Source organism: Polypterus senegalus, chromosome 4 (genome assembly GCF_016835505.1).
Source record: "Polypterus senegalus isolate Bchr_013 chromosome 4, ASM1683550v1, whole genome shotgun sequence".
In the NCBI taxonomy this organism is placed as follows: domain Eukaryota; kingdom Metazoa; phylum Chordata; class Cladistia; order Polypteriformes; family Polypteridae; genus Polypterus; species Polypterus senegalus.
In genome coordinates this window covers 521,298-543,444 of record NC_053157.1, presented here as the reverse complement: position 1 = coordinate 543,444, position 22,147 = coordinate 521,298, and the positions used below count along the sequence as shown (strand labels likewise).

Sequence of the window (22,147 nt, the reverse complement as noted above, 5' to 3'; positions counted from 1 at the left end):
TTCACGTTGACCACTAGGAGGCAGTGAGACAGTAAACCACAAAGGGGCCATGCCATGCCCACTGCAGAGATAACACCAATGCTCACACTGCAGAAATTAGGATACCCACAAGGTGCCAGCCTATGGAAAGCACTATATAAAGCTTGGAGTTGTATATGTCCATGCCAGTGCCAACCGTGTCCATATGCATTGGGATGGTGACTGCGGGTACAACTCTCACTTAGGGGGACACACACATGCGACTGTTGGTGTTTTCAGCCTCAGAAGAGCAGTAGCAGGCCCGCGTGTGCCAGTGCGTGAGGGAGCAAGGCTGACTTGCAGACTGGCACAGCTACCCATCGCACATTTTAACAGCAGGATGTCTGTGAAGTGCCAGCTTATGGTAAGGCGCTATATAAAGCTGGCAGTGCTTACCTCACTTATATGTACATTGAGGCAGTGGAGTTCAGGGTACAAGCCCATGCCGCATATTGGCACTATGATCCTAAGAAGAGGAGCAGAAGGCCCTGAGTGCCAGTGGGTGACCTACAGACTGGCGCAGCCGCCTGCCGCATGTTTAATTCATCTGCAGAGCTCGGCCAGGGGATTATCCTGCCAGCACGTTTGTGAGATGTCCGCGTCTGAGAGACAGCACCTTAATGACCAGACAGGCCTCCGGTAACCGGTGCCACGTCACCTGTCACAAAGCTGTCACCCAGCCAGAAGTCGGGCAGATGGCCAGTCCAAACAAATCTCCGCTTCGCTTTTGTCTTCATTGATCAGAGAAGAGCGGCTGCCACAATCGCCGACCCTCACGAGTCTGTGACCTTGACGCTCCGCTTTCCTGAGAAGCTCTTTGGATGCCGAGTGTCACGGTGGCACAGAGGTTAGCTCTGCGGGTGTGGACTCCTGGTGTTGCTCCCTGTGCCCATCTGCATTTTCTTCCCACGCCCCCACAGAGGTGCTGCTCGGGTTGATTTGCCATCCTGGGAAGTTGATGTGGGCACCTCCAGCCTGTTGGCTCCTGCCCTGCACCCAGTGCTGTCCAGTTAGGTTCTGGTGTCCCTGCACCCCTGAACTGGACTAAGCGGGTTAGGATGCCCCCCCTAAAGGGTACATGCAGTGCATCATGGTGTGTTTCCTTGCCGGTCTCAGACAAAGGAAGGCTGTGTTATGTGCCCCTCTGTTCCCATGGCATTGGTAATCGGTTATTACTGGGGTCAATCCAGATGCCCTCACTGGTCACCTTTCATGATTTAGGTCACAGTGGGCTTGCGTATTTCTCATCACGCCATTTTGCCCACTGCCTGATTCTGTTTATTTATTTGCCATTGGCACTAGAAAGCTGGGGCAACAAATACAGCAGGATAGCATAGGATAGGAAAGTGGCAGACTTAGACCACATGTGGGCAACTGGATGCCAGCAGAGGGCAGTAGTGTGGGGACAACATACATTAAGGGACTCATTGGCTTCAGAGACATCAACTACTGAGGCTCTGGGTGGCCATCTAAACATCAGTGATGGGCTGCAGGGACACAGGGGGTCCACCAGGGGGTGCTGTATCATTTATGACGAGGCCCCAGAGAAGACCCCCTGATCTAAAAGGCCATCCCTGACAAATCTAAATGGGCATAAGGGGCCCTGAGGGACAAAGGGATACAAAGGAGCCTTGGATGCGTGGCAATGATCTAGGAAAGGGCAGCCAAACAGAAACATTCACAAGGTGCCCGGGAATGGCCGTAAACCCGTGACTGTCAGGCTGCGGCACTTTACACTCCATTCCTTCGTTCGCTGTTCTAGGAGAAGGAGCGCCCCCTGCTGGCGACGGATGGAATGGCTTTCTAGAGGATGGTGCGTCCCGCCTCTTGGCCCTGGTGGGTGGGGTGGGTGTGCCAGGCGTAGAGGTGTCTCGTTTACGGCGAGCCCACTGTCTGGGCAGCGAGAGGAAAGGCGCTTGATAATGAAAATGTCCCCGTAATTATCGTTACACAAAATGAAGAAATAAAGTGAGAGAAAAGGGGAAGGCGGAAAAGTCGACGTGACAAAGAAGATGAGGCTCGGCGCCCAGGGACGGCGCGGCGAGACTAAAATTAGAAGCTGGAAGCCCGCAGATTAATTGCCTTTCACAGCCGAGCTGCTCCATCACTGCAGCTGATGAATGAGCTGCAAACCCCGCCGACTTCACTGGGCAAGAAGCACGGCCGGCGGCGCGCTCGCGTGCGTGTGCGTGTGCGTGGCATGTGCATGTGCGCGTGCGTCTCACATCCCGAACGGACAGGGGTCCGGCATCCCACCAGGCCCGACCCACCTTGCACCCCAAATACCAGTAGCACTTCCAGTCTGGAGTGGCGCAGTGCCGACTGGCACGAGACGCGCTTTGTCACTGCCGCTGCCCGCCGCTGGCCTCCCGATTTAAAGGACTGCGCGAGTCACTCGCAGGGAGGTGACGAGGGACCTCGGGGGTGGGAGGGTGCGGGCACAAAAATAGCTTTTACTGCCAAATGATTAAGAAGGACCCGAGGAGTCGGGTGACACACGGTGACACGAGACATCTGAAGTGCGCGACGAGATGTTCATTTACGAGCAGCCTGAGGCGGGCCTGGGGGTCGTAAATCACGGGAGGACGAGGACGCTCTTGAAACGTCCGGCACTCTCAGGGGCTTCTTTCGTTTTTCTTCTCTTTTGTTTTGGACGATTTTCGACCATGATTTAGTAGTGTTATTTTCTTCCTTCTTTTGGTGTGTTTTTTACAGCGCCTTTCATCATGAAGAATATTCTAAACTGTCCTGCCATTTTCCAAACCGCTCTCCTGAGCAGGGTCTCGGGGGCTGCTGGAGCCTACCCCAGCTCGCATAGGGCACAAGGCAGGAACAAACCTTGGACAGGGTGCCAGTCCATCGCAGGGCAAACACACACAGTGAAACTCGGGGGCGACCGGGGATGTGAACCTTCGTCTCATTAATGCCAGGCTGCAGAGCTACCACTGTGCCACCCTGCTGCCCTTATTCAGAAATGACGTAGCATCGCTTATCCTTTCTTTGTTCCTTGCATATTTTCTAAAGTGCCTTTAATGATAGACAAGATTAGAAAAGTAATGACCATTAGTATTTTCTTTCTTTCTTTCTTTCTTTCTTTCTTTCTTTCTTTCTTTCTTTCTTTCTTTCTTTCTTTCTTTCTTTCTTTCTTTCATATAGCACCTTTCATCGTGGACTGGCACCCTGTCCAGGGTTTGTTCCTGCCTTGCCCCCTTTGCCAGCTTGGATAGGCTCCAGCAGACCCCCATGACCCTGTTCAGGACTAAGTGGGCTAGACAGTCACTGACTGACCTCTCATCCTGGTCAATATTCCGAAGTTATCTCTCCTTCTCCTCCGCGTTTTCTTTTCTTTCTTTATTTTTGCACCTTCCTATGCTGTCCTGCACATTTCTCTCAATACATGGATGTGCATTTCAATGAGACCCTGAGGGGTCACTAGAAGCTCACCAGCCAAAATCTCCTGCCTAATCCTGGGGTCTCTAAGGCTGGTTGCTTGGACAGAATCGTTGGATCATTGAGGTTCAGTGAGATCACCTTAGGGGGTCAGCCAGCCTGCCAACTTGCTGCCAGCCACCATCCCTCTCTGGTTAGGATGCCATCGATGCCCTGGGGTTTGGCCGCTGGGTCCACTACATCCCAGATACCATCCCAGATGCCCGACAGGGAGGAAGGTGAAGCCTGCAGCTGGATGGGCCAGTAGAGTCCAGCTGAGACCCCCAGAGCTCTTCTCTTTTGAAGAGCCAATCAGATGGTACACATCCATTTCTACCAGTGATGTCACATGACTGCCCAGTCATTTCCATATTTTGTGCACACCCACTTTTGTTGTGGGCGGGGTCATGATGACTATCGAGTGGGTGTGTCATGGAGGGCCTCATGTAGCAGAACTGTCTCTCAGGTACCAACTGCATCATGCAGTGTGGCAAATCATGTGACAAAAACATGCAGTTTGATTGGCTGTTCAGCCGAGCCCCTAAATCCCAGAGCTCCAGAGGTCTGCAGCTGGACCCCTCTTGAATGGGGTGCTATGACAGTCCAGTCCTCCTTAAGGCCCAATAGTGAGTGGACACATCACGGCTCCTTCTGCTCTGATACTTAAGGGGGGCTGCTGTCCTCTAGGACCCTTCACCGGGCTGGGATGCAGCACCATGGAGATGACCACCAACCCGAGGACATCATGGCACTCCTTTGTGTTTCTTCAAATCTCAGAGCCTCAACATGGAGGTTCACAAATCCAGCGGGGCTCAACGCGTTTCTTCTCCATTACGCCCAACTTCTTGTTGCCCTAAACATCCTGACTTGCCATTCTGTTCTCATTTCCGAGACTGAAGACCCTGAGGAGAGACCCTCACAGAGTACAACTGGCTTGGACGCTGAGAACGGTGACCACTTCCAGGTGACATATGAAGGCTGACACAGATGACAGGAGATGTGCCAGCTCGGCCCGATTTGTCCCTTAAGCCCATGTCACATTTCACAACTTTACCAGCAGTTTTCTTTCACAGCCTCAGAGAGGTCACCTAATGTGACGTCCCCAATGACTCAGACTAACTACTCGGTGACAGGTTGGACTTTATGTTTATTTGGTGGCAGCTCTGTGTGACAGCTGACAGGAGATGATTGCACAATGCGTGTGGTGGAGCAACGAGGAATAAGAAACACGCGTGTGTGGCACCTAGCGGACAGAAGAGACGTCTGTCTGATGTCTCGTGTTTTACGTACCACGGCAGATGGAGAACTTGCCGCACCCATTAACCCTTCGTAGAGTATGGGCTCTGAAAGGCAGCACACTATTGGCTGTCACAGAAAGAGTGCTGCAAGGTCACCATGCAGGTGATAAATTTGACATGGCCAGCGATGTGGCCTGGGGACGAGGACATCTGACCTACCCAAGGACTCTCTGTCATGCAATGTGACATCGACTTTAATGTGCTGCCTTCTCTGGCCTGCGGGATGACACTGCAGTCTTTTCTGATAGACAGGAGGTGTCGTCCAATCAGATCTGACCAATCCACTTTAAGAGGGAGCTGATCCTCCGTCAGCCACACCCCTTTTGCACCCAGCAGGCTGTCCGGCCATCGACAGCACACATCTGACTCGGTTTGCTCCACGACTTGAGATGCGTTTCTTCTCATTTTAATTATGCTGAGCCTGTGCCCATGGGCAGGGGTGTGGCATTTGAATCGGAGCTCATGACTCAGCTGAACATCTGAAAGCAAATGACATGCAGATGGAAGGGTGGCACTCTAAGCTTCAATAGCGGCCCAGCACTGCTCTGGACACACCGGCCACCACTCCAGTTCCCGTGTCACATGTGGCCACCTCACCTCCAGCTAGTAACTGTCACTGCGCCCATAGAAGGACAGCAAATGCTGGGTGTGGTTCATGAGACTGCCGGACACATCAGCCTGACTTCATCACCACATAGAGACCACCATCAGTGTGGAGGACATTGACCAAGTCGTCCACAGCGTTACATCATCAGTCAGGACTGGCAAGGCCCCTCACATTTAGTCTGGTGGGCTGGCATGCATGACTGGAGGAGTCAGTGAGAAGGAAGCAGCGGCCAAAGGGTCTGATGGGGCATGCGGGCTGAAGACGGGCCAACCAGTCATTGTGTCTCTGTGCCTTTAATGATAAGAAGAATTGTACATTATTTATATAGCGCCTTCCTCATGGAGGACTACATCCTTAGTGGACCAGCTGAGGGACCCCTGCTGGAGGGTTGCTGCTCAGATGGACGACAAAGTGAAATGCCAGTAGGGCAATGGTGCCATCTTCTCACAGGACCACCTGCCTTATCTCTCAGTTTAGCTTCTTGCCATTTCCTTTACAAGCAGGAGTTGGACTTGAACTGGGGAGACTGGCATCAAATATCAAACGATGAGTGCCACATCACTCATGTTGTGCGCAGTGCCAACGAGGACCTTCATGTTACAGTGCGCGGTGGCGTCCTCTTCATGCATCATGAGACCCTAAAAACGGGACCGGCTGCGCTGCCTCTGCTGGTTCTGGTCTCTCACTTCTTTTTATATAGCGCCCTGACCTGCATGCAGGATCATTTCAATGACTTTATTTAGTGTGTCTCTTCTTCTCACAAACTTCAACGTCACTCGCCAAAGAGCTGCCCGTCTTCACCGACATGGCAAGAAACTAAAAGCCAACTTGACGGAGTTCAAACAAGACAGCATCAACCTCAAGGCATCCGGCATGACACAAAGGAGCCGACTGTCACCGCGGAGTCACCGGGGCCGCGACACACTTCCTCCCAACTCCCTCGACATCGCGTCCAGATGGATGCTGCACGGCGCGCAAATTTGTTTGCATCGATTCGGGGACTTTTTCATTCCATTACCGATTGACATCCTGCCATTATTTAAAATGCCATCCGCTGGAAAAACGTCACCTGTGGAATCTTAACGAGTGCCACAGCCATCGAGGGGACCAAAAGCTGAAGAGGCGGCGAGCGGCTTTAAAGGACCCTGGAGGGAATCGAACTAACCTGGCGATCTGATTTGAACCGTCATCCGGCTTAACTGAGTGGGAGGAAGGCGAGAAGAAACTAAAAGAAGTTCATGACGACGAATTAAACTGCGCGGGACACGAGCTTCATTAGGAGATCTCTGTGTAGCGCCTTTCATCTATCTATCTATCTATCTATTATATAGTGCCTTTCATCTATCTATCTATCTATCTATCTATCTATCTATCTATCTATCTATCTATTATATAGCGCCTTCTATCTATCTATCTATCTATCTATCTATCTATCTTTTATATAGTGCCTTTCATCTATCTATCTATCTATCTATCTATCTTCTATCTATCTATCTATTATATAGCGCCTTTCTATCTATCTATCTATCTATCTATCTATTCTATCGATCTATCTATCTATCTATTATATAGCGCCTTTCATCTATCTATCTATCTATCTATCTATCTATCTATCTATCTATTATATAGCGCCTTTCATCTATCTATCTATCTATCTATCTATCTATCTATCTATCTATCTATCTATCTATCTATTATATAGCGCCTTTCAATCTATCTATCTATCTATCTATCTATCTATCTATCTATCTATCTATCTATCTATTATATAGCGCCTTTCAGATCTATCTATCTATAGGATGACTTCCTCTGTCCGTCTTCTGTAGCCAGTGTGCCCACATGCAGACATTTGACAGAATCGGTGTGTGCCAATTTGACTTCCAAAGATGACTCGTCAGAGCCAGTGGAGGTGACAAGGTGGCATTTGGATGGCATGATAAGTCAACCAAGAGACAAGCATGCGCAGTCCTCAAGCTGTTAAATGTACGACCCGAAGTGCGCGAGTCGTGTTGTAGCCCTCCAGGTGGCGCTGTCAATCACTCAGTCCGGAGATCAGGCGGTGATGCCCGTCAGAGTTGTGCCCTTCGGAGATCCTTCAGTTGCACATCTGTGACACGTGCACCGGGTAATCCGCGATCAGGACTGGCCCCCCAGTGAGCCTGGAGGGTCCGAGTCTGCTCCTCCTTGTTGTTTTTTAATGGTGACCTGTCAAAAACAAACAAAGAAGCACACAAAGCAGGAGGCCAGACGGTCACCTTTCAATGGCCGTCGATGGCTCGGCAGGTCTGGCGTTGTGGCTCAGTGCTGCCCTCCTGTGGGTGACTTTGTTGTAAGCCGCTGCAGCTGCATTGAGAGGGAGGGGCTTTATTAGGAGAACGGCCTCTAGGGGGCGGTCGCTCAGGGGTACGTAAGGTAGCGAGCCCTGAAGATGACCCAGCAGTCTTGTACTTCTATATAGCGCCTTCCTTTCCCGGTTTACAGTAAATCTCTTATTTAAGGGGCTTGACCTTTCTTTTACAATGTGAGATCATACAACAGTGGCGGAGGCAGATGTGTAACGTTCTCCTTATTTATAGCGCCTTTCACCGTGAACGACATCACGTTTCTGTGTCCGTGACGCTCATAGCTGCACACCAAGATGGGTTTCTTTCAGACATTCGATAAAGTGCCATTCTCGGTGGGCATCACACCAAGACACTTATTGGGTAGAGTCACAGATTCAGTGGAGAGCCTGTGGTGGTATATAGTGCCTTTCACAGAGAACGCCACTCCATGACTTTTCTCCACACATCTTTGGGCAGCTCACGCAGGACGTCACCGCCAATCTTGAGTATTGTAGTTCACCTCCACAACCACTAGGGGGCCCTCAGCACACTTCGTGTTCGTTGATATGGCAGAGCAGCTGATTTTGAAGCCGAGTGGCACAAGGGGTTAAAGTGTGTGTCACCAGTGGGCAGCCTGAGTGTCCCAGAGCTCGGCAGGGCAGCCCATCAGATGCCCACCTAAACCGTAGCGGCAGAGTCGCCTTCTCACGGTGTCGCTTCGCCTGTCGTCTACAGGACAATATTAGCAATCTAAATGTTGTCACACGCAATGAAACCAGCGGGCCACACGGCCCCGTGAACAACGGATGGCTCTGTAATTGGGTGTGACGCGGCTCCAGCCGCCTGCCCGCACGTCCCTATTCAATTTTGCTCGTCGTAAGTTGATTACTTCTCATTCCATCCCACAAATTTCATTACATGAAGCGAGTCGAGTGCCGCCTCTGATGTGATTGTGCCGCTAATTAAAGGCCTCGTTATCTTCCCCTCGTGTCGTATCCTGGTAACCCCACGGGAGCGGCCGCCTCATTCAGCAGAGGCTCTGGAAAGCCCACCGTAATTAAATTCAACCTGTGCCATCTTGGCGGGCACCGGCCTGTCCCCCTCCACCAGCGATGCCCATGCATGAGTCATTGTGGGGGTCTCCAATGCCACTTAGGGTGTAGGGTCATATTACAGCATCGGGCCACTTGAGTCACGGCCAGTCTGCCAGTGGAAGGTGGTTGGCACCATATAAAAAGTGCTGCCTGGCAAACTGTCCCCATATCTGCATAAACCTCTAGGGACCACTGCTTGAAGACCTCCAGGAGTTCATGGGTGACCTTTCACTTATCGCTTATCCTGCCAGAGAATGAGGGCAGTGTGACTGTCCCTGAAAATGACAGGCGGGCACCACATCAAGTGACAAATGCCAGCTAGACGCTGAGTGAGGTTCATCACTGTGCTCACAGTGCAGGACATGAAGATGTTTGAGAGGTGCTTTATAAAATGACACCCCCCATGGCTCTCTGGGCAGCCCTGGGTGAGTGCCCTTAACTGCCTGTGCCCACCTGGACATGTATGGGGCACCAGTGCCCCCTTTGGACTCCCCTTGGGACCCTTCAGCTGTTGAGGCTCTTCCAGAGTGACACTGAGAGAGCCCACCAGCGCCCCCCCCATCGATGCCAGTGCACCCGAGACTGAGCATGCACCTCTGATGAAGACGCTGGTTGACACGTCAAGTCCAAGTGCCGGACGTCCTCTCACTGCATTGCTATGCGTCGCCTTCTCCTCCCGCGAGTCCCTGAAGCTTTTGTTGCTGGGGGGGGGTTCATTGTCATTCACGTTGGGAGGCGCCACTCCGCTCCGCTCTGCTCGATGTCCATTACAGCTTAATGCAAACCGGCCACTGTGACTCCAATTGTTATTCATGAAGCTTCCGACACACAAACTGCAGAGTCATCAGAAGTGAGTGGCGGACGCCTCAATTATCTTGTGAAACGTGTGACCGGTTGGGGGATGCGAACCTGAGACACGGCTGGCAGCCCCGGCGGGTACATCGTGTGTGACGAGTCTTTAAACACAGTGGCTCGGGGGTGACTACCAGCAAGGGAATCAAACCCACCGAGTGGGCGTCGGCTAATTCGACTTACTATGCAAATCAGGATTGTTTATGCATAATTTATGCAGATGTTGAGTGTAGGGTGCAGGGAGCGCACTGACTAACCAGTAGAGGGCGCAGGTCTGGGTGACGACGAGAAGCCCCCTAGTGGTCATCTGAATATGTAAATATTTATATTTAAAAAACAGAATTCAAGTTTATGTGTTGTAATAAAACCAAAATGAAGCCGTGAAGGGTTGGGGTCTCAGTTGGGGGAAATGAAAGACAAATTAAAGAGCCAATGACCGCGTCTCACAAGGGCCGTGAGGTGACTCGGTAGGGAGAGGTCCTTGGGTGGGACGCCTCCTGTCCTGGAATTGAGAGTAGGCACTGTTGTTCTGAGTGGTGTGACCCTCTCTCTACTCCCCCAGTGTCCCCACGGTTACAGAAATTAATCAAAACCACCGATGTGTGCCACGCTAGACGTGCTCTCCGTCTCAGATGGGTTGACACCCGAGTAATCGACGTAGACCTCCACCCACGTTAACGTCCGGGGTCCGTCTGCTTTCTCTTTCTCTTTTATATACCATTTGGTCCAGGATTCACAGGAGCAGTGCTAGTGTTTGTGGTGCGCCACCTGTTGGATCGCAGTGGCACAGTTAACTTCCTGAAGTCCGCCCTAAACTCAACTGGAAGCCAGCGTCACGACTCCAGGACTGGGGTGATGAGGTCAGACTTCGGAGTTCTTGTAAGGATTCTTGCCGCGGCGTTTTGAATGAAATCAAGTGGTGGCTGCAGTCTGTCTGGGTACAAGTCCTGGCACGGACTCGGGTCCACAGTCACTTTTTAGTGTTCCAGTATTTTTAAGTTGGACAGAACAGGCTTTAGATGGTGTAGAGATGCGCGCTTTCAAAGGTGATGCCTAAGTTGTGTGTTGTGACACCTGCTGGGGGCCACCGGGCACAAGTCATAGGGGCGGAGTGCCAATGTCTCGGCCAGACCTCCAATACACAATGAGGCCCCCCAGACACCCTGGACAGCACAAATCAAAAGGGGGCTCCCTGACCACAGCAGAATGGAAGATGGCAGCTTAACTGGCAACACCTGGGCAACACTGCTATGGGCACCAGCAGGACATTAATGGGCAGTCGAGTGGTTTAGAGATTTGGAGTCCTGAGCTACTTGTGGAGCCCGTCATCGCCTGCTGACCCTCGTCATGTCACTTGACATCCTCAAGTCAGAGATGAGGAGATCAGCCAATGAAATGAATGCCAGCCATACGGTGTCAAACCCAGCATGGCCAATTGTGATGAGCCACCTCAGCCAATCGAAATGAGTCTGGACCAGCGTGCCTGATGCTCTCTCATTAGTAGGAAACTCCACATTTGCAGCTGACCATTTGATCCCAACAGTGGGTAGAAGAGAAGGAACGGGCGTGTGAAGTGTGGGCCATTTGTGCCACCCTTGACCCTCCAGTCTTCTCCAGTATGCAAATCGTGGTTAGCCGACATGACGGGCATTCAGCGAAGCACAGGCTTGACAGGCGTGAATGGGTCACTCAGTAGAGATGGGCAGGCATGTGGCACCTTGTCTGGCCTTTGGGCAGCTGCTTCTCGGTCACTGGCATCAATAAAACATCGAAAAGCCACAAGCTGTGAAGAAAGGCACAAACATCAGCTGTGCAGGATATAGCGCCTTTCTCCCAACTGCTTGGCACATGCTATTGGTTCACTGTCAGATAAAGGGGTGGCTTCATGCCACACTGCCAGCCCCTGCTTGGGTTAGAATTCACAATCTCGATCTAAGGTCGGGCACCAGACGTTGAAGCCTCTCGGGGCTCATAACTGGTGCCACTTCTGGGAGTGTCTGCCACGGAGCCTCCTCGTCACTTTGCTTTGACCATTTGGAGTGTGTCAGGTGAGCTGGTGACACTAAACTGTCTGAGCAAGGGGGCTCTGCGATGGGCTGGCATCTAAGCGCTGGCTGTCTATGATTTGAGCAGCTCTGAGCGTGGGAGAGTGCCAGGGGGCACACAAGCAGGCAATACCTCATTTTCCAGGTCCCTTCCTTCTCCCCCCAGAATCTTTGAAGGGGTCTTCCTTGTGTCTCCCACTTCTGCCCGCTCTGTTTGCTTCTACTTGTGTTTTGGAGTCCCTTTGGGTTCATTCTCAGATGACTGTCTGGATGACAGAGTTACGTCCTGCACCCTGGGTATGAGGTGTACAGGGTGGGTCAGTCCATCCCAAATACAGAGAGACCCTAATCTTGACCAATTGAAGACCCTCATGGGCACGGGGCAGCTGTGGCCCACTGCTTAGACTCTGGCATCCCCTCCAGTCCTGGTCATGGTGACCCACCTCTGACCCTCCGTGAGCCCCGGCAGGATGAGTCCTTCACTGAGAGGCTGGCCACTTGACGGGCAAATAAGAAAGTGTCGGGGCGCGAGGGTTGCCATCCAGAAATCCTGCGGTGATTAGGGCCTGGTAGGGAGATGAGGCGGCGGTAATCCTACCATCCGGAGGTAATTATCTGCCAATCTCCACATAACGAGCTGGTGATCTCCAAATCCTGCAATAATCACCTCGTGATCTCCGCGTAATGCCCTTCATTCTCCATGCCGACTCTTTACGGAGCACTGGGCAAAACTGAAGAGACCTTACTGAGATGAAAGAGACGAAGGAACGACTGCCGAGAAATTGAGACCTCATGGACGAGTCAAGGGACCGATCCCTGAATACAGCCCTGCTGGCATCAAACGGAATATGGCACACATTCCAAAAGGTGACAAATGGATGTGGTGACACTTGAGTGGTGATGCCAGCTCTGGCTTGTCACAGTGAGGTGTCCCTCTGCAAGTGTACAAAGAGGCATTCCCTACGGATCCCCATCTGGCTCTTCATGTGCCCTCTAGGAGTGACTATGAATACCACCCAGTGGTCCATGGGCACACTCTCCTTAACTGACCTGAGACAACCAACTTAGCAGCATTCATTAACCAGGAATCCCAGATCCTACCAACTGCGCCGTGCTGATCTCTGAAATGTCACAGCTACTGACATGCCAGCCTTGGGTCACATCCAGGGTTTGCTTGTGACAGTGACGAGTGCCCCGTGTCTTCTTCACTGCTGAGACTGAAAGTCTGTCTTTAATCGTAGCTCCCTTAACAGATCTGTCAGACAAGGAGTGACCCATTAAATCATGCCCGGTGGAGAAATGGCCGGGTGCTTACAGTGCCAGGAACTCGAGAGATGGTGAAACACCAGAGCCCACCCTTACCATTTACAATCCAGGAGTGGGCGGACATATCCAGCAGGGGGCCGAATGCAGAAGCTCCGCCTTACTTCAGAAGAGGGAGCTCCGCCCACCCTTGGCTGTCTCTGTCTCAGGCCCCGCCCCTGTCTCTCTCTCTCTCATCCACCCCTTTTGCCCACCCAGGGCACTTTCAGCTCTTTGTCTTCCTGGATGTTTTCAGGTGGTCCCGTGTAAAGGGGGTTGCTTTATCCAGACTGTGCTGCTCGTTTGGCTGGTGGGCAGGCAGGTGGGAGCAGACTGGACTTTTACACTTTTAAGTGGTCACTTCTGAGATGTTATACTGGTGGTCAGTAGTGCAGGTTGCCCACTCTCCAGTTATTTTTGCTGGGAAAGGGGTGACAGAAAATCAGTCACCTTCAGGGGTGTCAGAGGGTCCTGCCTGGTGCTCTGGTGGCCTCCCACTTGAGTTATCTCACTCTCTTTGAACATATTCCAGGTGTCATGCTAGAAACTGGTGACCTGCCATATTTTGAGCTTCTGTTCTTGTCTGAACTCTTTGAGAAAGGCGCTATATAAGTGATAATCCATTGAAATGAAGCTCCCACAGACGCCTGATGAGCAGCCATAGAGGATCCGAGCACTGGCATAAGTGTCACATACGATGGCATCTGTGACACTGTACCTGCATGCATGTCAGTGTTGTGCCTGAGGATGTCATCAACGTGCAATGAAAACAAACAAAAAGGTCGGGAAGAAGCCAGAAAAGGGCACCAAAAGGGCACTCGGATGAGCCCCTAAGGTGACAGGCCAGTGGGTGTGGTTTTCATCTTGTTCTGGTTCATCTGATTGATTGATTGATTGATTGATTCTCCCTTACTCCCCACCCCCTTTCTGTATGCTGCCATCCAGTGGACAGCGATGACCTCGGGCAGTCGTCATATTGCCAACCTCCAGTGACTGCGGCCCTCCAATGGCCCTTCTCTGTTCCTCAGTGGGGTGTCCTGAGTCCAGGCGGTAGCTGGCCACCCATGGCCCACCCGGGCCCACCCTTCGCCATTTCCACACTAGGCTCGCTGCCCCTTTGGTGGTACCGTGAAGGCACTCGGAGTTCAAATCGCCTTTCTTGTTTGTTTCCCTTGCAGACCACCTCAAGGAGCCCCTGGAGGAGTACGTGGCCCGGTTCCCTAAAGTGAGGATCGTAAGAACAAAGAGACGAGAGGGGCTTATTCGAACCCGTCTCCTGGGGGCCACTGTGGCGACGGGGGAAGTGCTGACCTTCTTGGATTCTCACTGTGAGGCCAACGTCAACTGGCTGCCACCCTTGCTTGGTAAGTCTGGAGGCAGGGTGGCCGTCTGGGTGGTCTCTCCGTTGAGCCTGTCTGCCTGCCCCCAGTAGGTCACTTGCCTTTTTGATTTCATAGGGAAGGATGAGAAGAACTCAAAGTCACCTGCGCTGCCCCCTGGTGGGCCTTTGAGCTCAGCTTGGTAAACCAAAACAAACACAAGAAACAAATCAACATGAGAAACGGAGGAATCCTTAAAGCAGGGGACAGACAGGACATGCCACTGCTATAGGGTGGCACATCTGCCAGGCCTACCCATTAAGCCAGACTGGCACTCTGCCAGCGATGCACCTGCACAACAGTGTGGGAATGAGCCACCCTGGTCTGAAGGGGCATCAGGTGGTCTTATCTGCTCTACCTTTACCTATCTGACCAATCGAAATCTCCTGGTGGCACAGCACCCCACATCGTATCCTCTCAGCTCCAGAGGCCCGGGTTCAAATCCTCCTCCTTGGTGGTTGGTGACTCTGAATGAGCCCAGCATGGCTGTGTGTGCGAGTGTCCTGTGATGGACTGGCACCACACCCACAGCTCTTTCCTGCCATGTGCCCAATGCTGTGTCCTTGGGTGTCCATCTGCGTCAGCGCTGACCCCTCACTGCTCCTTTATGCCACTTCTGGACTGTTGCCTCCTCTGCATGGTGCCCCCTTCTGATAGCAATTCAAAGCACACCAAACTGGAGGACGGAGGACAGGTGGTCAGGACTCGATTAGGGGGCACCACACCCCCAGGTGAGCTCTGTGCCAGGGACCCGCAGGTCCTTTATAGAAGCCATTGCTGTGCTCGCCCGGATTGTCCCTTTCAGTGTTTTCTGTGTCACAAGACAGGAAATCTTACGACTGCCATGAAAGTCACCATATGAGGTAGTGTGACATTGTATGACTGTGGGTGCCCACTCTGAAACGCAGGCAGTAACGTAATGCTTGGTGCCCTGAGGGGGACGACTATACAAGATGGATGTCTGCGTTTGTACCTGTGGTGAAAGACGCTATATAGGGCGCTCTACGTGGCTACGGAAAGCACCGGTCAAATGGCACCTACAGCCACGTGCCACCTGTAAAGGTGCGCCCCTTCTGAGTAGCAGGCGATCACTGCCACCATACTCTTAATTGTGACTGATTCCTGCCTCTGTGCCATCCTGTTCTCAGCATCAGGATTTGGGAGTAGGGCTGAGCGGGCAGGGGTTCAAGGACGAGTAAAGGCGCTATAAATTGATATCCAGTTGGCTCTCACAGCCAGAGGCCACAGGGGCATCAGGTTCATTTCGGCCATCCAGTACTTCACCACAGGGCCTGCTCAGACACACCCACCCATCAGACTCCTACTGGGTCTCACGTGGGCACATGGAGACCATGCAGATGGCACCAAGTTTGTTAATTTAGAAAACAGCAGTTTAATATCAGACGGCAGGGTTCAGATTCTGGTCCATGAATTGTCCCTAAGGGTTCTTTAGAACTGAGCCTGGGTGAGTGAGGTGAGTGTGGGCATGTGCTCTGTGATGGGCTGGCATCTCCACTTTGGTCAGTTCTGCCTTTGGGGTTCAGACTTGTGGCCCCTTAAAATGTTTTACAGGACAGGGCGGGTGCACCATAAAGGCACTATAGTCCAAATCCAGACATCGTGCCACATCGTGCCACATAGTGCCACCGGCGTCTTGTCAAAGGTCAGACCAGCATTGTTCTTATTTCTGCACCCGCCCATTCCTGCAGCTTTGATAGAGAACTGACCAGGAGGGGGCGCTCTCGGCTCACGGCTGGACGCACGCTGAGCCCCTGTGTGTCGTTTCTGTTCAGATCAGATTGCTGCTAACCGCAGGACGATCGTCTGCCCCATGATTGACGTCATTGACCACAACCACTTTGGCTACGAGGCGCAGGCCGGAGATGCCATGCGAGGCGCCTTTGACTGGGAGATGTACTACAAGCGAATCCCGATCCCACCGGAGCTTCAGACCGCTGATCCCAGCGAGCCATTTGAGTAAGTCATGCTTGTTCTCATGTGTGGGGTGGGGGGTGGGTCTCCTGATGCCACCTGCCGTGAAGCCGGGCTGCCTTCGTGGCACCCAACCAGCAACACTGGGTGTCTGGCTTATGACCGTGACCCTCAATCAGAGACACCCTGACCGCCTGCTTGTGACAGTCACCTCTTGTATGTCAGACACGGGGGTCTTCTAAGGCACAGTTGGTAGGAGCTTCACGAGGCGTCACAAAGGCGCTTTATTAACTTTCAGCAGCACCCTGGCAGTGAGGGGTGCTACATGGGACGGGCACATCCATAGTAAGTATTAAAAACACTACAATCACTCTTTGTTACTCCTTATATAGCGCCTTTCTGGGCAGACCAATACCAACAGGCTGTAAGTCACAGAGAGAGAAAAGCAGCTGACTTAACAAAGGACAAGACTAGACAAGGAACCCATACCACCGGGGGCTTCGGAGGAGACATGGGAAGGTGGGCTTGGCACTCAACCCAAACTACTGCACAAGTCCAGCAGTGGACCACACCCTGCATCTGGAGGGTCTCGTCTGAGCTTCTCAGCGACCCACCACTCCCTCACTTTATTATCTCTTGAGTTATCTCGGAATGCCAGCTGGTGTTGGGATTGGCTGGGGAAGGTGCCAGCTGGAGCCTCTGAACAGGAAATGTTTGAAGGGGTGGACGGGGAGCAGAGGGAATGGCTGGAACAGAACTGAGGCAAAAAAGGGATGAGAAACTGTCATGATAATGAAGGGGCCGTCTTAAACTGAAGGGGTGGAGCTGCATTGAACTGAAGGGGCGGGGCTGTGATGACTTTGAGGGTGGAGCTGTGATCAAATTAAGGCATGAGGTTGTGATGGCAATGAAGACTGGAGCTGACATCACCTGAAGGGGTGGAGCTGACATGATAATGAAGATAATCATAAACTAAAGGGGTGGGGCTACGATGGACTAAGGGGTGGAACCTGAAGGGCTTTGGCTGTGATGGCATCAGCACTGGAGCTGTCATGTTAATGATGGGGCAGTCATAAACCAAAATGGGGGCTGTCAAGACTGATGGCATTGGGGCAGAGCTGCCATGATAATGAAAGGACAGTCCTGAACTAAAGGGGTGAGGCAAGATTAGATCAGAGGAGTGGAGCCTAAAAGGGCGGGGACTGTGATGACATCACTAATAAAGAAGGGATAGTCATAAACTAAAAAGGTGGAGCTTGAATGAGATAGTAAAGAGGTAGTGAAAAAGGGGTGGAGCTCTGATATCATTGAGGTGGAGCTTGCATAATAATAATCGGAGGGCTTTAAAATGGCGGTATGGATCAGTCAGGGCCTCATGGCATGAAGATGTGATGATGATACAGGGGTAGTCATAAACTAAAGAGGTGGGGCTATGATGAACTGAAGGGGCGGGTCTGTGATGCCTTTGAGGGGGTGGAGCAGTGATGACATCAGGGTTGAGAGGTCATGGTATCGAGCGGGTGGCCCTAAACTAAAGGGGTAGCTCTGTCATTAACAAAAAGAGTGGAACGTGAATGACAATGAAGGGGGCGGTCCTAAGATGAAGAGGTGGAGCTGTTATGATAATGAAGAGGCTATCATAAATTAAAGGGGCAGTGCCATGATGGCAAACCAGGATTGGCCTTCCATGATGTTGGGGTGGCATTATGAGGTGCCATGCCAGTGGTTAGCACTACCAAATCACAGTTGCAGGATGCCAGCCTAAGCAGGGTCTTTGTGCCCAGGTGGGTTTTCTTCCCACCATTAAGAGATGTGCCAGCACAATGAATTGATGAGTCTAAGATGGCCCCATATAAGCAAGTGAGGGGTGTCCAATCCAGGACTGGTTGTCCCCTTTGACCCCCCAAACTGGATAAGTGGGTTACTGCTGGACGACTGGTTTCCAGCTGTTCATTTCCTTGATGTTTAACGTGACTTACAAAGAGCACCATGAGGTGACCGCCGTATTCCTGCAATGGCATCTGAAGCGACGTCACTCTGGCCTGAGGTTCTGTGCTCTTGTGGTTTTATATAGCGCCTTTCTCCAGATCACACAGGTCTAAAATAAACAGTGGCAGGTGATGAACGATGTGGAGGTCACAGCAACTGGTTTACCCTGCAGTGCCGTGAGGCACTTTGGCCATGACAGGCGCCATCTCTTCCTGATGACAGGGTCACGGTGGCGTGTGTGTCGTGCCCACTCAAGTTTGAGCTGCTGTCACGTGACTGTCCCCACTTCACTGTTGACAGCCCCACCTAGGGGTGAGATGAGGAGCTGATGTAGACAATGTGTCACCCCTGGTTCATTACTGGTCCCTTGACATGCGGGGGCGCCGTTGAGCATGCCAGGGCTGAGGGGCTGCTCCTCTTCGCCCATTGAGTCACGCAGGCTTTACATTTCATTAAGATGAATAAGGCGACTTGCGGATCAAACAGCCGCTTACCGTGGAGGGAAAAACTCGTTAATGGAAGGCGGCATCGAAGTATTCAGTTATTACCATCAAGGCAGATTGGCCCTCTGAAGTGCCAGTAGGTGGGCATGGTCAATGAGGTAGGTCAAACCACCAAGAAACACTTCACTGTGTATAGCGCCTTCCACTGTGCCGGCCCTCTCAACAGAGCAAGATGTCAAGCCAAGGGACCTTCACAGAGGCACTGAAGTGACAGGGCAAAGTCGGGCACAACCCAATGAAGCAGATCATATCAGGGATTGCCTGGCAAGGTCACCTCAAACAAGTGGGCACCACTTTCAACTGCTGGGTGAGACCCCGACATCAGAGCTCTTTGGCCACTAAGACCAAAACAAAATGAGGCCCTCATGGAGGATCAGTGCTGCCCCCTAGTGGATCAGCGCCACTGCAGACCTCAGGGTCACAGGTTTAACCACCAAAGCCTGGAGCAGAGGGCTGATGTGAAAGGCGCTATATAAAGCAGGTCGATGGCACCCACTAACTTCTCAGCATACCCCAAGCCAGCCACTTTACATATGAAGCCTGCCGTTGTTTGACAGGGTGGTCTCTAAATTAAACCACACCCCTCCATCTGTGACAATGCCAGCCTGTCCATCTTAGCTCCACCAAACTCAGCTGAGCCACATTGAGGGACCCTCACCTTGTCCTCACCAAGCCTTCGGATGGCACACAGTGGACGTGTCACCTTGGCTCCAGGTCCGAGTGCTATGAAGACCTCCAAGGTTTCAATTTTTTTCATCTTTTCCGGTTTTGTGGAGGAGCAGCTGGCTGTGCCACTGCAGTCACTGGACTGCCAAATGGGCACCCCAACTGAGAAGAGGGAGAACATGCAGCCCAGAGGAGTACCCGCCAACCCCTTGTCCAGCGCTGGTGTAGGAGTGTGTGGTTGGCCAGCTGCTCAGCCCGTTCTCACTCACTCAGTCATTCATTTCCAAACACGGCTCACTGGTCCACAGCCCGCTCTGGAAGGGATGCCAGTCCCCTGGTGTCCCACCCATGGTCTCCCACATCAGGGCAGTTCAGAGTCACCAGGAAGATCTCTGGATGACAACATGAAGAAAGATGAGGATGCCAAACTGGGCCGGCCTTGAACCCGGGACACCGTGGGTATGAGGTCCTAGTGCCACCCCCTCAAACTCTGCTGTACCCTTCAGGGTGAAGTTTTATAAATGTGCCCATCCTAGGCCTCTTATTAATAACACACTTTATGTTCAGACAACTGCCTGTCAGGAAATGCCAGCCCACTCAAACCAAGGACCACCCTTCCAGAGTGCATTGTGCCAGTCTGTGATGCCCTCTTACAATGGTCGTTCTTCTCCAATGGGGGCCCCATGACTCTGTGTTACAAAGACCCTCTGCTGGAGGTTGTTGCCTGAACTGTCACCTGGGTGGCACCCCGGCTGTGCTCCGCCAGCTCTTATTGCCCCCAGCTGGTGACAGACCTCCATGCTTCATTTAGATGCCAAGTGGCGCTCTCACTGTATTTGTCTCTCCCCTCCAGATCGCCCGTAATGGCAGGTGGACTCTTTGCTGTCAATCGCCTTTGGTTCTGGGAGCTGGGGGGCTACGACCCGGGGCTGGAAATCTGGGGTGGTGAGCAGTATGAGCTCTCGTTCAAGGTAAGTGCCACCTCAACAATGCCAACTTCTGTCTGTCTGTCTGTCTCTGCCTGCCTGAGCGCTCACTTTGTCTGTCCCCGCTCGATGCCCCCTGCTGTTGACTTCTCTGTCCTTCACTGCATGGTGACTTGAGGTGACAAAGACTGTCTGTCTGCCTGTCCTTCAAGTGACAAACCAGTCGAGTGCCAGCATGAGTTACATTGTCCCCGTGACTCAGAAAAGCCACTCTATACAATACAGATTGAGTGACAGTCATCTGTTTGTCACGGACTCTGTCACAGGGTGCTCTTTCTTCATTCACACCAGTATGTACACTCTGTGAACACTAGGGGGCGCACAGTAATTAAAGGACTCTCCTCATTGGACACAAAGACCCTCAGGTCGGTCTGCCCATTCGCTTTGTTTCCTCAATCCCCAGCACCCTCTCCCAGTGTAGCACTGGCACAGGTGTCACTCCAGGCCACAGGCACATCGATTTGCTCTGTCACACGGCCAAGCAGTCAAGTGGCATTTATTGTCTCGGTGACACGCCACCACTCTGCAGACTTTTCATTAGACGACTTTGTAATTGGGATGCCGAGCATCGTGTCTTGTCTGGAAACCATAGCAACGGGTGGCCGAGTTCACGCATCCCCTCCCTCGTTTTTTTCTTATTTGTTCTGCTGATTGATTTTTCAGCGTCTTACTGACCTCAGTGGCACCACATGCCCACCGCGCCGCTCCTCTCTGCTTTAAATAATTTGTTTCCTTTTGTTGTGCGAATTACACCAGGAACAATGTCCAGCAAGGAATTGGATGGCAGGTGGTCCGAGTCCTGATTCACTAAACACAAGATCACAGGACAAACCCAGTAGCTTGGAAGGATGGGCATCTGGATGGGCACATGCCATGGTGGCAGAACTGGGCACAGGATAGGGGTAATTGGGGTAAATCAGCCGAGACCCCAAGAGGGTGACAAGCACATCAGAAGAATTTGAACAGAAGGACCACCCTGGTGTTTAAGCTGCAAGTGTAAGGCGAGACTTTCATATAGCGCCTTTCCATAGCAGGGCAGGTTTGATCAAACTGAGGAACACGAGGAGTGTCAGGTCAGGGATTAGACCCCCAGTGCAGGTTCATATAGTAAACAGCAGCCCAGGTTTATTGAACGACTCTGTCCGTTCACAGAGAGGGTCCATGCAGTCACACACCTTGATATAGCGCCTTTCCACAGCAGAGGTGGTCCCGCAGGATCCCATGGGCAGCCAGTGGTGCGGTCAGGTGCTTTCATATAGCGACTTTCAGTGGTGAGCCCAGGCTGCTCCAGTTTGTTGTTCTGTGTGTTCAGAGACTGAATGGGCAGGTGGGACAATCCCTTCAAATCCCAGGGGGAGTCACTGGTGGGCACTGTAACCATAGCCAAGGTGTTCCATATAGCGCCTTTTCAGAGTGAACACCACCCCAGGCTGTTGCTCTATGGCATCGTTGTACCAGCACACTGAAGGGTAGGGAGGGTGGCAGGCCAGGTGGCTCACTCAGGGTCACACCGGGGAACAGCAGAGAAGACTGGCATTGCAGTGCGTTCATATAGCGCCTTTCCATAGTGAAAGCCCTCACACAGTTTATTACACTTGTACTCAGCTGATTCCCTAAAATCACAGCGTGAGTCAGTGGTGGGCACTGAGACTGCAGTCAGGTGCCTTCATATAGCGCCTTTCAGTGGTGAAGGCTCACCTACATTATTACAGTGTGGAGTTCT

At 52.1% G+C, this 22,147-nt stretch overlaps 1 protein-coding gene across 2 annotated transcripts in view; it reads left to right on the top strand.

Moving 5' to 3' along the window:
* Nucleotides 1–22,147, top strand: part of galntl6 (polypeptide N-acetylgalactosaminyltransferase like 6) — a 109,804-nt gene that overhangs the window by 76,724 nt on the left and 10,933 nt on the right. For both annotated transcript variants that reach the window (XM_039750085.1, XM_039750084.1), the window contains exons 6-8: nt 14,148–14,333; nt 16,142–16,325; nt 20,292–20,409. In XM_039750085.1, coding sequence (XP_039606019.1) covers nt 14,148–14,333; nt 16,142–16,325; nt 20,292–20,409 — 488 coding nt within the window. The remainder of the gene's footprint in view (nt 1–14,147; nt 14,334–16,141; nt 16,326–20,291; nt 20,410–22,147) is intronic.